Source organism: Pocillopora damicornis, chromosome 11 (genome assembly GCF_964200805.1).
Source record: "Pocillopora damicornis chromosome 11, jaPocDami1.2, whole genome shotgun sequence".
In the NCBI taxonomy this organism is placed as follows: Eukaryota; Metazoa; Cnidaria; class Anthozoa; order Scleractinia; family Pocilloporidae; genus Pocillopora; species Pocillopora damicornis.
Window position 1 is genome coordinate 8,878,479 of NC_142680.1, and position 16,114 is coordinate 8,894,592.

At 38.4% G+C, this 16,114-nt stretch overlaps 1 protein-coding gene and 1 pseudogene across 1 annotated transcript; one reads left to right on the plus strand and one right to left on the minus strand.

Annotated features, from left to right (window-relative positions):
• The first annotated feature begins 2,454 nt into the window (after positions 1 to 2,454).
• Positions 2,455 to 4,285, plus strand: LOC149037330 (angiopoietin-related protein 7-like). Its single transcript, XM_089186261.1, has 3 exons — positions 2,455 to 2,557; positions 2,959 to 3,339; positions 3,876 to 4,285. The coding sequence occupies exons 1-3, from the start codon at positions 2,491 to 2,493 to the stop codon at positions 4,151 to 4,153; spliced, it is 726 nt and encodes a 241-aa protein (XP_089042387.1). The 5' UTR covers positions 2,455 to 2,490; the 3' UTR covers positions 4,154 to 4,285.
• Positions 4,286 to 13,106: 8,821 nt separating this feature from the next.
• Positions 13,107 to 15,894, minus strand: LOC149037331 (uncharacterized; annotated as a pseudogene).
• Between the last annotated feature and the right edge of the window lie 220 nt (positions 15,895 to 16,114).

A 16,114-nucleotide genomic window follows, 5' to 3' on the forward strand; every position in this document is an offset into this window, starting at 1 on the left:
CTTTGTAGTTCTAAATTTGCTTGTGCCTTAATCAATGGTTGAGTAAATGGCAAAATATGTCAACAAATATAATCATTTGTGATCCAAGATTTTCAAAAAGAATGTTTCAGTACTTTAAATCTATATTTACTCAAAAGAATACTACCATCCTAAAGCATTTATTTTTGTTTGGAAGTTGTTTGTTGAGGTTACATATAAGAATTATCTTATACCATTTCACCGAAAAAGAGAGCGTTAAGCGCCTCAAATGGAAGGTCTTTGGTCATCCATTGGCCATGAAAGTAGTATTACCTTTGATCTATTTTAAAAAAAACGAGTCTCTAAGTGGAATTGACTACAGAAGAAACAATGAGTCCAGGTTGCTCTTTCTCAGGGCGAAAATCTCATGCATCCCCTAACACGCTGACAAACTAAAGCCTTTGTCGATAAGTTTGATAAAATACCACCCGACAGAACGCTTCTTGAGAGAATCAACTAGAGTGCAGGGGCTCAGTCGTTGCATCATGTGTCTACAACTGGTCAAATGAGGCATGGAAAGTCTGTGGATTGAATTCTGAGTTACCAGCAAGGACTTAAATGCACAACGCGTTGGCGGAGAATGAGGGTTTCTGCAGTACAAACTCAATTGAAAAAACCGATACTAAATCCAAACCTACCACTATTCGTGAACACTTCTTTCTCGTCGTTATATTTCTTGAACTAATCCGTTACACGTACTTCAATCAGAAAGGTTAGAGTCCATTTTAGTTGACCCTACGGAAACCTTTGAGCGCCATTGTTTGAAACAAGTGATTGTAATCTATGTTTGATAACAATTCTCAAGTAATTTTATTTTATTCTACAAAGCAGCAGACAAGTTTCCATCGAAGAAATGTTTCCCTCTCAAAAGAAAGTTGAACTCAACCTTAGTCACGTTCTACAGTGAAATTAACCCCTTCGTGAAAAGTAAAACTACTATGATGACCATCTCGGCCTCAAAGTTGTTGATCTTTACACGTGACGATATAGATACTGCAGTTCATTCATCACGCGCTGTGAAACTATCAAGTTTTCGAAACAGGAGAAATTGCGCTATTTCATCAACATCTATATGGTAGTGTAAATTCAGTTTCAAATTTCGATCCGATCAAAATCAGGAGAAAGCTGGTCTGGCCATACAAAATTATTTCGAATGTTTGATAATGATGTGATATCAAGTTTTGAGTGATGATATAGACGTATGTTCGGTGAATGTAAGTCTCTCGGAGAGGGAGATATATTAGGTCAACTTCGTCTTTTAACCCGCAGAGAGTGAAACCGGTGAAATGGCTTTGAACAGGCTAGCAGTGGTATCATTTCGGTTTCTCGTTTTTTGGCTTATTCATTGCAGTCATGGTCATTATCAAATGAAGTTTTGGAAGTAAAAGTCAGCTGCCAATAAAAACTTAGGCCCGGGTCGCACTAGCTAAGTTTCGATCAATAATCCGTCAAAAAAGATTATTGTCTGTCATCACAATGCGTTTCCTTCTGCGACCGGGGTTTCATAAATTTCTAAAAATTTCGGAAAGTCCGCAGAAGCTTCAAAGACACCCAAGCGTATGGGTGAAAATCGAAAAAAAAAAAAAAAAAAAAAAAGACACCGCATCCGGAGCTGTCAACGCCAGTCATTCGACCCAGGCATGACTTGCAGTGAAACTACTCAATCCGTTTTGACTTTATCAATTGTTCTTAGTAGCATCACGGCGAAGAAATGACTCTGAATTAGCGTGCTTCCAGTTGGAATCGTTTGACAGCTTGAATCAGAATTTATGTTGAAGAGAATAAAAAGCATGTGAAGTAAAAGGAATATTATAATCTGAAAAAAACTGATGTAGGCTTTAGCAAAAATCCGGTTTTTCGTATTGCAATCTGTGTCCACCTTGAGTTTGTAAGTTTGTAATGGTAATAGGACCTAGTGGAGTCCAATTCGGTCCGTAATCACGCGAGTGATAACAAATCGAACGATCGCGCTCATGCATGCTTCCAGGTTTTTCTCGTCATACCATGTCATCTCATGAAGTGAAATGACTGATAGATAGATTTCAAAGTAAACAATGTTTACAGGATTTAAAGTTTGTAGTCACTTTTTTTAAGTAAAGCAAAAGAGGGAAACCTGTGATATCTGGTGTTCGATTTATTCATGAAAACGACTGAGGACGGATTTCTCAGCCTCTTAGTTCTATATTGCTAAACCTGAAATCCTGATTTCAAAATATAAATACAGAATCGCAATCAAAGGCACCCATAGTTTCTTAAATTGTTTGTCTGTTGCTCTTTTCATTCTGTAACTCGGCATTCTTTTTATAACTTCACTTATATAGCTGGAATGACTTCACACCGCATAATGACTTCTTTCCTCCAGGTTCGGCTTGGCTGTTTCTGGCTCTTTCTGTTACTTTTCAAATTCTTCTATCGACGCTTGCAGCCCCAATAGATTGCCAAGTGAACACTGTCGTCTGCTTGGAAGAAATAATGAAGGAACTCACTGAAGTTCGATTTGAGATTAACATTCTCACAGAGAACAGAACACCAATGAAATGTAAGCAAGATATTCTTCGCTCACTTGTATTCAGATAATTCCATCTTTTCTTTGTTATTACATTGTGCAGCATGGCACATTTTATCATAGGATTCTTATTGTGCAGGATGGCGATGTCAATTTATGTTTAAGAGGTCAATCTTGCGATTCTAGATGACAATCATTTCGCAGCGGAACTCTTATGTTATGCAATCTTCTGTTCAAGCTGCGGTGTAGCAGGATATTAAGAAGCAAAGAGCGTATTATTTATAAGTTTTCTTTCGTGTTTGGAACTTTGTATGGGCGGTAGAATATTTTTAGCAAGCGCAACAAAGGTCGAATAGAGGAGATGTTGGGACACAATTTTTAAAATTATGTTTACACGTATTACCTTTTTTTCTTTTTTTTTTTTTTAACGGAAGCAAAAAACTGTGCCGAGCTGTACAAATCCGGCCGAAGGATCAGCGGTGTTTACCCGATCGACCCAGATGGTTCAGGCGCCTTCAATGTATATTGTGACCAAACTACAGCCGGTGGAGGATGGACAGTGATCCAGAAGAGGATGGATGGCTCTGTTGATTTTAACCGCACCTGGGATGACTACAAAGATGGTTTCGGTAACTTGGTCGGTGAATTTTGGCTCGGACTGAACAAGATAAACCGCCTGACACGAAACAAGACAAACAACATGCTTCGAGTAGATCTGGGAGTAACCACTGACAAAACTATTCACGCTGAGTATGGCTGGTTTGGGATTGGGACCGAGACATCTAAATACCGGTTGTACATTGGCAATATTACAAGTTAGTCAACCTTTTTTATCACCCATCGTTGGTCTTAACATAGTTTTTCCATCTCATCATCTAGGGGCTCCCACGTAACCTGCAAAAAAATGGTTTGTTCTTACCTATTGCCGTTTGGCTATGTTTGCTGCTAATTCTACTCATATATAATTGGGTCCTCGCTCCTTTGTGGATAGTTTGCCTCCGTAACCGTTAGAGATAAAACAGTAACTGAACTTTGCTTTAGAAAAAATGTCAAATCTGATCATTTACCCGACTGCGATCTATCCAAAAAGTTTGATATTTTCCCTACCTTGATCGATAAAAGTTAATCAATTGTCCTTCCGTAAGCGATTAGAATTATTGTTTATGATATCTAATGCTAAGATAAATTTATTTCATCGAAACGGTATAGGGCTATTGTCTAAACCGAGCTTAGATCTGTTTGATTGTTTATTTTTTACGACAAAAATCAAGCCCGAGGCTTCACAGGCGTTATCTTGATCCTAATATAGTGGGAATTCCTTTTTTTTTTCTTTTTTGCTGTTTTGGAACAGATGCGACTGTTTCTTATGATTCACTCGGTCCTCACAGAGATCTCGTTTTTGGTACCTGGGATAGAGATCCTGCCAATTGTGCTCAAAATAGAGGCAGAGGCTGGTGGTATGGCAACAATAGTGATTGTGCTGTTTGGTCAAATGTCAACGGTATTTATCGGCGTTGTGGAAATGAAACCTGGGCCGATATCCAGTGGGCAAAATTAGTTCCTACCAGCGCCAAGGGCAGCGCTCCTTCTTCAACTGGAATGAAAATTAAACCAGTGGACTTTTTTTGATATCTTACGTCTACAACTATGAGATGTGCACTGCCCATTTGATGCTTTTTGAAAAAAAAAAAAAGGAATTTAGTGCGAAAAGGAAAAATCGATTGCTTTTTTCAATCTCTTTAATTCCAGAGATTCATATTTTTTAAAATCTTTATATCAGATCAATGACGGCATCATGGACTCAACAACATTTCTTTTGTTAAGTAAATACGTCTTAGCCAGCTGGTATGAGAAATATTTCATTATTTACAGACTTTCAAGATTTGGTTTAGATTCAAATTTGGATGTTAATCTTTTCATTACACCAAAATTAATTCAGAATAATTCAATTACAATGAATTTATGTATGATTCTTTTTTTAATTATTTCTAGAGTTTTTTTTTTCTTTTCGGTTACAATAGAACGCTATATCTACCGTATTTTCCATTTCTGATGATTTTTAAGCTTTTTATTTCAATGCAAGATTATTATTATTATTATTAGGGCACGTTATTAATGTATTTATTGCGGGCGACCAGCGGAGCCCGCAATCCTAATCTCAACATTGGCTACAAACGCATGCGCGGCAGGTATATTGCCTTGCAGTGACTCGAATTTAGGAAAAAATGTCGTCCTTCCAAATATTTGTCCCTAGGGACACTAAGAACCAATGAAATGAAAGGGCGTAATTTGAGCATAGGCGCTTTGACTACGCGAGAAAAACACGAAGCAGCAGTAATTTGAGCACAGGCCATCTCACCACTAGAAACCAACACCAAGCAGAAGACAATTCTCACCAAAGTATAGCTGTTTCACGTTCCATAGTCAATGATCTTTAATGTTGTTGAAGGGCTCAAATATTAGTAAATTTCGCCTTCTTGAAGCTAAGAATGTCAAGAATCACGTGCAGTTCATGCAGAAGTGGCGGTCCATAAATTGGAATGCACACAACACAATTTTATCACGTGGACGACGTCTATTTCGTCGAAGAATCACGTGCAGCTCATGCATAGCTGGCGCGCCGTCCAATCAAAATCGAGCGTGTGAACTTGTGATCGGAACGTTTCCTGTTCGTGTCTGTTTTTTTATCGGGTATCGAAATCTTCTGGCCATTGCGAGAGATCTGTGTTCCTCCTTGGCGTTGTTGAACTGTAGAGCGAGAGCTGTGCGTCCATTGACCTTGGCGTTGATCCATTGAAGACTTGAACTGTAGAGCGATCGAGAGCTGTTACAAACGCATTTAAATCATGCATAGCCCTCGCACGCACTTCCTAACCTGTGGTTATTACTAGCATAAAACACTTGTTAAGTGGGTTGCCATGGTTACCCACTAAACCTCCTCCTTTACTCAAGGATTTTTAAGCTTACAATGGTTTCTCATTTTGATATTTGCAGTGAAGCTTTTTTTCGCTGATCTGAAAAACATGTAAAGGTGTTGGAGTCCTCTTTTCTGAGCATGACGTAACCGCTCAAGTATTACTTTATCATATTTCGATGATCGTTGCAGCATAATGATCGGAGGAGCTCCTATTAGATACTACGTGTAAAATGACCGGCAAAAATAATTATGTCCCAAACTAGAATAGATATTTGTAAACGGAAATGTCATCACTAACCTCTTACGGAATTTTTGGCGATGTACTTAAAATTTGAAGGGCTCAAAATTGGATCAACAGAACACAGAGCATACCTTCTCAGTTTACCCATAATTGTCTGGACACTGTCCTAAATATTGATGAGACGGCTAATGTTTAAAAATAATTTGAGAAATGAAACATTCTCAAGCATCTTTCACGAAGTAACAAAGTCGTCCTGGACTGGAGTGATTCAGTCCAGTTCGTTTGGATGTCCGTGTTAACGGGGAGAGCGGTAGTTAAGTTACGAAAACACCGTCTGTTGTGTATTCAGAGGCTCTGAGGTGCCCACCGTAAAATACATCTTGATTTTTTCTTTTTTTGTTTGTTTTTTTCGCAATCTATACTTTAAAAGTATTACCGCAGTGATTTATACTTTTCTGTTTTTCACAAATATATACTTTCCTGGTCTCCAATTAATATACAGGAGAAATATATTTTGTTAGCGCTTGTAACTTTTTCTACTAAGGAAAGAATTTCTGGTATTTTGTTTTGAACTTCTTTTAAGTCCATCATAAAAACCACCATGAATAAAGGTCAGGGTTTCAATCATTTTTATCAGCACCCAATGTACCCGAAATAACTTTTACCGTGTCTTAAAGATTTCCTCTCTCAGATTGTGGTCAAATGCGTCTGGATTTCATTAAAACTATTTTACCAATTACCCCTTTAGCATTACAAGTTTTCAGGAGAGTGTGATCATTTGTTGGACAAAAAAGAGTGTTTAAGGATGAGAAAGTAAAATGAGAGAAGAGTTTACTGTTTTCTCTCTATGCTTAAAACTGAGTCACTTAAGTTCGTGGAGTGAATTGCTAAATAAAGATTACGTGTTAGAAATGTGATGAAACAACGTAAGATAACACTAATCCGTGAAACCAGTGAACTTAACGGAATCATCGAGTATCACGCTGTGGCCTCAGTGAACGAGCTGAAATTGCGTGCGTATCATATGAAATATAATGATAACTGATTGATGTATTTCTTCTAATATAATACAGCTATATACAGATTTGTACAAGCTAAGGTTGCTGGTATTGGCCCATAGATGTTCGCATGGAACTGCCCCGGTTTCTATCCAGAATTACCACAAGAAGTAGGGCAATGAAATACCGTGACCATGCCATACCGGTTTTTTAAGTGATTCAATTCAATTTTGTATTTTTAACCCTTATATCGCAATTTTATTAGGAGGTGAGGACAGCTTCATCTGATTAGGGAGAATATGTTGAAACACAAAATTTGCATCCAGCAAGAATTTTCTAAATATGTGTTTATAATTCATTTAAGTGTTGGAAAATGAATTAAATAATATATAGCATTACATTGTAACACAATGATCTTAGTTATCAGGATGTTCTCCCGCTAACATCTGATAATAAAACTTTAGGTTTTCTGTCTCGGAACGAAAATACATCAGAACGTATTTTATGAAACCGCAAGTCTTTTGGACTGATTGAAATAAATGAATTTCGCACGTTTTCCTTGGTTAGGAAAGCATATAATTATTTTCTTCCCCCTCTGATCGATCTAGCCGATCGAAAGCTCAGAAATATTGGCTCTGCCAGTATTGACCGCGTGGAACATGGAAGTACATGACCTTGGTTACGGGCGACTCTGAATACGATTTCGGATCAATTAGGAAACGTAAAGAAATGGGTTTAAAGGGAATTCAATTTGTGCCTCTAAGACAAGAGAAATAAATAACAGAGATTCCAACTTTTTGTGCCTTACATGTAAAAGAAAGGGTAAGATCAGACAATGTTGGGAATTTTCCGGGGATTCTAACTATACGTAAGCCCACACGATCAATTTTTATTAATCCATCGATTAAATTCTAATCCAACTCATACACTTATGATGCCTATCGCTGTTACAATCATTACGATTAAATTATTCTCGCAATTACATTTCTCGACTTTTCTGTCACCATTCTGTAGATGTCGTCAGTTGTTTAACGATCATCTCTTTTACACACGTCATCCTTAACTTGTTTCCAAAGAAAGCTCCTTATTTAATTACTCTGATGGAACAAGAGAATTTACCTTGCATCTATTCCTTGACATACACGTATTTTGGTGTTGAACGTCCTACATTGTACTAAAGCTTTGTCAACCGGGGGAAATTGTTATAATTCAAGTTCGTAGAAATAAGGTTTTGAGTGAAAGTAGGCTGGAAAGAAAGAGACAGAGCGACCAAAGAAAGCAAGAAGTAAAAGACGTAAAGCCAGTCGAGAGAAACGCGCAAAGAAGTAAGAAAGGACGCTGAGATAGGCAGAATACGGCGAGAGAAACGCGAAAGAGAACAAGAAAAGGCATAAGTAAAAAGGCAAATATCCAGCGAAGAGCAACGTAGGAAGGAAATAAGAATTCGAAGAGCTCCAGAAAACAGACTGCAAAGAGGATCCGAGAAAGAAGGGGAGGTAAGTTGAGTCTTATGCGGGTTTTCTCTTGCGCTCAGGACTAGAAAAATTCAAACCTTTTTTAACCAATCGTCGTTTGATACTAGCTTTACTTTATAATCTAAATCGCGTTTCGGTAAAACAATGTCTTTAGCATTCATCGCTTTAAAACCCTCACCCCCGTTCATCGGTCGAATAAGATTTCATAGCGTTTGTATTATTCAATCTTTATTTTGTCGTCCTATCGTTTGGAATGTTTAAGACAGTCGTGTTTTTTAAGGGGAAGAAGCTATCTTACGGATTGTGTTTTGCCTAGAAAAACTTTTTATATGATAGCGAACGGCGTGAGCAAGTTTCTGTCATTCTCTCTCCAGTTAATTATTGCAGGGTTTACTTAATCCATTTCCGTAACCTTCCTGGATATTTTCTGTTAAATTCATTGAGTTGCAATCTCGGAATTTCATGAGCGATTATGAACGATAAATTCGTGTCGGCACCATCATTTCGGGAAGTTTTGTGAACACATCAGTTTACGATTAGTGAACCATTTCTGTAACCTACTTGGAAATTTTCTTCTGAATTTAATTGAGTCACACTATCGGAATTTCATTATTAATTAAGAGCGAATTTTTTTTATCACCGCGTGGGAGGTGGCACATGATCGGAAAAATCACTATCCTCATATTTCGCTCAGAGATACCTTTGGGTAAGTCTATAAACGTGGTATAATTTTTTTTGTTCAGAGCTGCTTTTATTTTCTAGAAAATCACCAAACACTGTATCGAGCCCCAACCGCCATAAAATGGCCGAAATGAAGTCGACGTGTAGGGCAACAAAACCTTTATTCCTCAAAAGCGCAAAAGAAAGTAAGTATTTCTGAATTTTACCTATTTGTATACGAGGTATTAAAAAATGATTAGAATCTAATAACGGGCTTGTTGACATAACTATGAATTATTGGCGAATATTTGAAAATAGCCAAAATTTGATTGATTAAAAATTACATTTGGAGCAGTTTTTCAATAAAAATTTTTCCTACCTGGTATAACTCGGAATCACTTGAGATGAGCATTTTTACAAAGTGGAAAGAATGTTCTTTCCATGGATATAAAAATTAATTTGGGGCTCTTAATTACTGCGAAGAAGTAGCCCGGTCTATTTTGTGCAAATCGCAATGCCGCCATGTAAACAACCGCAGATAATCCAATTAGGCTTTTTATTATCGAAGCCATAATTCCATCAAAATCTTATCGCTTTGACCTATACTAGATTGTAAACTGGATTTCTTAAGCTCACCTGGCGAAAAACACCTTTCTAAGATTGGTTCCTTGCCTCAATCTTGTTATAAAGAGACTTGACAACAGCTTCGATAGTACAGCACTAAAGGCGGTGTATACCAAATCACAGTGAAAACATCTCACGAAGGTTCCTGCCGGAAACGTCGCATTGCTGGACAGTTATAACCATATTTCAGCTTGGAACACTCACATTTTACAAGTCTTCCTTTCACAATAAGAATGGAAGTTTTTTTTTATAGAACGAGCCAGAGCATCCTGACAGATGAAATGAATCATTGACGTTCGTTTTTTGCGATGGTGTCACGCAATAACATGTGACACTCGAAAGGAGGCTCGGTTACCAATATACTTACTTTCTTTCCTTCTTATCCCCTATTTTTTATTTCCAGGAAAAAGTTTTAAATCCAGAATTTAAAGTTACCGTTGTTTGCATTTTTTAAGCGCGATACCACTCATGCGTCACCCTTGACTGCTAAATGAATTAGGCATATGTTACTACAGCATAGAGGAAATCTCGCTGCATTAATTTTTATCGACGTAAAAAAATGTGTTATCCTATTTTGTAAATTGTGACGGCTTGCAGGGTAGACAGGTGCGGGAGTGGAAAAATTAAATTGGGGGTAGCTTTCTAAAATACTCAGCGCTAAAAAAATAAATTAGATTAGGCATAGTTTCTAACCATAAAATGAGCGTCGCGCCATAAATTTTCCAAAGCAAACTAAAATGGTGTTTTCGTTTGGCCGCCGATATTTTTAAGAGGTGAGCGTACCAAATGGAAATCAATTGCTCCTTTCAAAGATTAGTTGGGGGATGCTGCTCCCAAGATAAGCGAAGTCGAGTTGCAGGAAAAGCTTCTCTTATAGTCCCTCTGCGCTTATGTGAGAAAGACATCTCAGCACACAAACAGGCTGTGGGCGTGAATGATGTTGAATCGGAAGTCGATCTCATTTTAGCACGGGCATCAATATTCACGTTGCCTTCCAATATTTCGGACATGACTATCTGCCCAGCCCATCGCTCCTCTTTGGGCACTGGATGGCGAAGAGGCTCGCAACGGTGCCGTGTTCCATCCGAATTATCGAGGCATGCCAAGGAAGGGAAATCACGAAAGGGTGACCGTGGTATAAACAAAGCGCTTTCGAAGGCAATCCTTCGACGCACGGGAATATTCCTCCCTGTTGGGTCTGGTAAGTCTTTGTAATGTTGTTAATTTACAATAGGACGCTATGACAAACAGGACAAGAAATTACTAGTAAAAACAAAATTGGCACATTTAAATTAGTACTACCACTGAAGCACACATTTAACCAGCCATTTAATTTTGTAGCGTGAGCTAGTTTAATCAAATTATTTTTTATCAGTGTGTTTTTTTTTTTTGTTAACTTCTTGTCGCCAAAAACTAATACATCTCTTTCGTTATCTCACCATGCGGCCTGGGACCGAGATATTTATTTTGGTCAGGGGCTCAGGGCCACTCACTACACCGCAAAACCGCTCTTAGGGAAGAGTGATAGATTTAGGGGACGTTGTTGCGTTGTTGCGTTGTTGGTGCGAGGGGACGGGCAGGTGATTTGAAAAGCGAAAGGGAGGGTAGGATTAAAAAACTGTTTTTGTCTCTGTCAATAGACCATTTTACAGTTCTGTGATATTTAACCAGGCATCTGTATGAAAGCGAGGTTTGTGTTGACCTTGACACAATAGAGATCAAAAACTGGTTAGCATAACTATTAAAGGATTTGCATATCAAAAGTAACAGGGTTTGTATCAAAACAAGGTCAACTTGAGCCTCACGTAGGTGATGTATATAATCACGGAGCACTAGACAATTAACTTCCAGTTGTTTTAGTTAACTGGGAAGTTCGTCATTTGAGAGGTTACGCATGACGTTTGTTTTTCCTGCGAACGTCAAAAATTCAATTTCTGTCGTCTGTCTTTAGGCGTGTGTACACGGAATTAAGTAGGTTTGTGTTTGTCGTGAATGTGTTATTTTATTTTATTTTTTTGTGCAGGATCTTTTTAAGAATTCCATAAATAGGTAACAAAATGAAAGGCAAGCTTGCGTTTGCCGTTTGCCGTTAAACGTCATGCTTAAAGTGCCTATTGATAAATATAATCTTTGCAAGCGCGAAGTCGTGGAAATAGAGTCGATAACAACGCATGTATAGTCAGTACCAGGGGGTGACTAAATTTACGAAAACGTCAAAAAGTAGTTTTTCAGAATGGCACTGATTCAAAACACTCAAAAGAGATCTACAGCGTTTTTTAAGTGAATTCGCGCAGGTTTTTGTTTAAAACATAACACTGACTAAGAAATAAATATTAGTTGGCCCTGCACTCAGTACAGCGATGTCTGCATACTGGAGTTGTATGGAAGCAGAAATAAGTCAAGAGTTGCGATGGTCTGCGATGATTTATGAACAGCTTCGAGTATTGTAAATGGTCAAGCCGGACGTTGTAAACACTTTTCAAGTGAACATGGCGATTTGAAACAAAAATAATGGAAACATCCCTCCTTAATCACTGGTTTCAGAAGGTAAGGGCAACATATTGAGTTTCTGATAAAGCACAGCTCAAAGCGGTAAGATTTGCAGAAATTATGGCTTCGATAATAAAAGAATGGTTGGATTATCTGCGGTTATTTACAGGGCGGCGTTGCGATTTGCACGAAATAGATCGGGCTATTTCTTCGCAGTAATTAAGAGCCCCAAATTAATTTTTATATCCTTGAAAAGAACATCGTTTCCAATTTTCAGAAATGTTCATCTCAAGTGATTCCGAGTTATACCGAGTGGGAAAAATTTTTATTGAAAAACTGCTCTAAAATGAAATTTTTAATCAATCAAATTTTGGCGATTTTCAAATATTCGCCAATAATTCATAGTTATGTCAATAATCCCGTTATTAGATTGAAATCATTTTTTAATACCTCGTTTACAAATAGATAATATTCGGAAAGACTCGCTTTCTTTTGCGCTTTTGAAGAATAACGTTTTTGTTGCCCTACTCGTCGGCTTCATTTCGGCCACTGTTATGGCGGTTGGGGCTCGATACAGTGTTTGGTGATTTTCTAGAAAATAAAAACAGTTCTGAACAAAAAAATTATACCACGTTTATAGACTTACCCTAAGGTATCTTTGAGCGAAGTATGAAGGTAGGGCTTTTTCTAGGCATGTGCCACATTTTTTTGATTTCACGCGGTCTCCAGAAAAATTCTCTCTTAAGAACAATAAATCCGTGTATGTAACACAAGCGGAAGCACATCTTAACCTTTTCATACAATTTTAGGAAACTGACTCTCGATTAATTGACCTTGCATAACTCTTTGATTACTTTGTTATTTTGTGACCCCAAAAGTCCAATTTATGACTCTGAGGGTACTGAACTAGATACATTTGATACACAAGGCACCCTTACGATTTCTTTTCGTGTAAAATATATCCATTACTTTAATTGCCTCCCTAACCTGCCTGCAAATAATTAAATCTTATGTATAATTCAAGTGTGAGATTGACTTCAGGTGAGAAGACCAGTAGACTACTTGTCATATGCAACTCCTGATATCTTAATTTTAAGGCCCCGGTTTTTTTTTTTTTTTTTTTTTTTTTTCACAAAGCCTCTTTTATATCTCTGTGTGTCAGCCAATGATTCAAATCTCAGTGAATACTAGATAAGTTACACTTTTTAAATTCCATCTTTAAAGTATCGAACATCTCTTTGTCTAAAATCTGAATCATGAAGTCAACTTAATTTTAATGAGTTTCGAACTTCATTCTAAATACGAACACTTTACTGGAGTACGATGTTATATTTATATACTGTCTTTCTCGTTCATATGACCACCATATGTGCCTAAAATGGGGGATTTCATTATATTGTAGTGATTAAATATACTTATGCTTTCAAAGGTACAGAAAAATGTGACGGGAATCTGATCTAATGAAATTCTTACAATGAAAACTTGTTGCTGGTACCTTATGTCTTTAATGTTGAAATTTTCGTGAAAAACGCCCTTCTCTGAAAGTGGAGATACAGACGTTTTTAAAACTAATAGAAATAAGCTGTTGGTGAGTAATATTGACATTGATACCTTAATACTGAACATGCTTCACTCATACATGTCAGTTGTGTATAACTATCATTTTAGAGGTGTCTTAAAATTTTTTTTTGTAAGGCTGTTTTCTTTGTTGATCTTTGTGGCCATAAAAGCTTCTAGAGGCACTGAACTTCAATGTTTATTTACACAAAGCACCCTCCAAGATGGAAGAATAGAAGACCATAGAATGATGTTTACTAGGCACTTGAAACTTACCGCAATTGATATGCGGTACACATTTTATGCTCTTCGCATTTATTGGCAACAATAGTTGTAATTTTAATTTTTGTAATAGTGTAGTTTTATTGTCAGGGTGAGTGTAGTCCTGTGAAAGGATGTCTTCGGTATTGGTGACTGACGTTTCCACAACCTGAGCGGAAGTCATCATCAGAGTCAAGTTAATATTTGTTGTCAGTCGGATGTTGTTAGTCCGGTTTGTATAAACTAATTGGTCAGTAAAGTAAATGGTTTGAACCCAGGAGTATCAGTAATTCGTGTAGTGTGATCGTCCGGGTGAGTGTAGTTCTAAAAAGAACTGTTGTTGGTGACTGACGTCTCGACTATCTGTGCGATAGTCATCTTCAGAGTCAAGTGAGGAGTAGTTGTCAGTCGATGATGTTATAAAGTCTGGTCTGTTGAACGTGATTGGTCTGTTTAGCCGTGATGTGATTGGCTGGAAGACTCGTGTAGAGTTTGTTAACAGTCATTGGTCGGTTTCGATCCGTCTGTTGTTTGTCGGTCTGTTTGTCGGTTTGTTCACGTCGTTAATGAGTCGTTTGTAAGGTGCTGGTAATTGTTGACATCTGTTGAGAGGCGTCTGTTCTAAGTTAGTGAACCAGCTTTCCAGAGTCAGTCGTTGAAAATAGTTTGTACTGTAGGTTAAGCATTTAGCAGAGTCCCAGTCGATTCTGTGATTAGTTTGTCGGTGATGTTCAGAAATGTGATTGTTTACATCGCCATTTCTAGTTGCTCGTTTGTGTTCAGTTAGTCGCGTGTTAAGGTTTCTACCAGTCTCACCAATGTAGGAGGCCTGGCAGTCGGAGCATTCGATCTTATAAATCGCTCCCTGTCTGTTGTTGGGTTCGTCTTTGTCTTTAACGTTGGTCAGCAAATGTCGTAAAGTAGTAATAGGCCTGTGAGCTACGCGAATGTTGTAAGGTTGTAGGATCCGCGCGATAGCCTCAGAAGTGCCTTTGATGTAGGGTATAGCAGCTGTAGTCGTGATAGATGTGGAGTCCCTGTTAGTTTCTGTAGTGTCGGTCACCCTGTGAGTGTTTCGTCTAATGAAGTCAGTGTTGTAGTTGTTTTTGTCAAAAACACGGTCAAGGTACTTGTTTTCGTCAGATAAACTGTCCGGTGTGTTGCAAATAAGTTGCGCTCGTCTTGTCAATGTCTTGATAGTCGTAGCTTTGTGGGAAGTCGGGTTGTAGGATGATTCGTCAAGAAGTCTGTCGATATGCGTCGGTTTTCTGTATATTGTTGTTCGTAGTTCGTTGTTGTTTCGGCCTACCAAACAGTCGAGAAAAAGGAAGCTTGCCGTCTTCTTCGATCTCCCTAGTAAACTGAATGTCGGTGTTTTGTTCGTTAAGGTGATTGTGAAAAGCGTCACTTTCGTCTTTGTGTACGGCGGTAAATGTGTCGTCAACGTAGCGTAACCAAAGTGGTATGGTCTGTCGGCAAGTTGCAAGGGCGCGTTCCTCGATGTTTTGCATCACAATTTCTGCGACAACAACGGAGACCGGCGACCCCATAGCTGTTCCGTGCAACTGCTTGTAGTGTTTCCCGTTGTATTGAAAGTAAGTCGATGTAAGGCAGAGGTTAAGTAGGTCCATAATGTCTTCTGTCGGTAATGGTAGTGCATCAGTAGACTGTTGGATGGCGGTTTCAGTACACTGTAGAGCCAATTGAAGTGGAATACTGGTGAACAGTGATTTCACATCAAAAGACCCAAGTTTGTAGTCGTCAGGTATCTGTACGTCTTTGATAGCGTCAATAAAGTTCTCAGTTGATTGTAGTTTACGTCTCGATTTGTCAGTCAGTGGTTGCAGTATCGTCGTAAGGTATTTCGACAGTTGGTACGTCGGGGACCCACAGAATGAGACTATAGGTCGCATAGGTATCCCAGGTTTGTGTAGTTTCGGTAGTCCGTAAAGTTTAGGTGGTTGTGGTACAGAGCACCTCAGCCGGTAGTAGCGTTGAGTGTCAAAGGCTTCAGTCTTTTTGGGCGTAAGTAGTTTGTTGTTGAGTTTGCGTTGTAGTGCTGGCGTCGGGTCACGTTTAAGCAATTCGTAAGTTTGTTTGTCGTTAACAAGTGCGTCCATTTTGTCATAGTAGTCAGTCTTGTCCATAACAACAGTAACAAGTCCATTGTCGGCTGGTAGTATAACAATGTTCTTGTCGTTTTTCAGTCGTTTCAGTGCTCAGACTCAAGTGGCGTAGGTCGATCGTGATTGATCGGTCTCGATCCGTAAGTGAAGTCAGGTCGTTCTGTTCGGTTCATCTGTAATGTTAATATCGTGAATGAGTCGTTTGTAAGGTGCCGTTAGTGGTTGACACCTGTTGAGGGGA

Excerpts from the sequence above, each read along its gene's own strand:
- LOC149037330 (XM_089186261.1), top strand. The coding sequence starts at position 2,491 with ATGAAGGAACTCACTGAAGTTCGATTTGAGATTAACATTCTCACAGAG. Across the intron at positions 2,558-2,958 it reads GAACAGAACACCAATGAAAT|CAAAAAACTGTGCCGAGCTG; the intron begins GTAAGCAAGATA and ends TTTTAACGGAAG. Across the intron at positions 3,340-3,875 it reads GTACATTGGCAATATTACAA|ATGCGACTGTTTCTTATGAT; the intron begins GTTAGTCAACCT and ends GTTTTGGAACAG.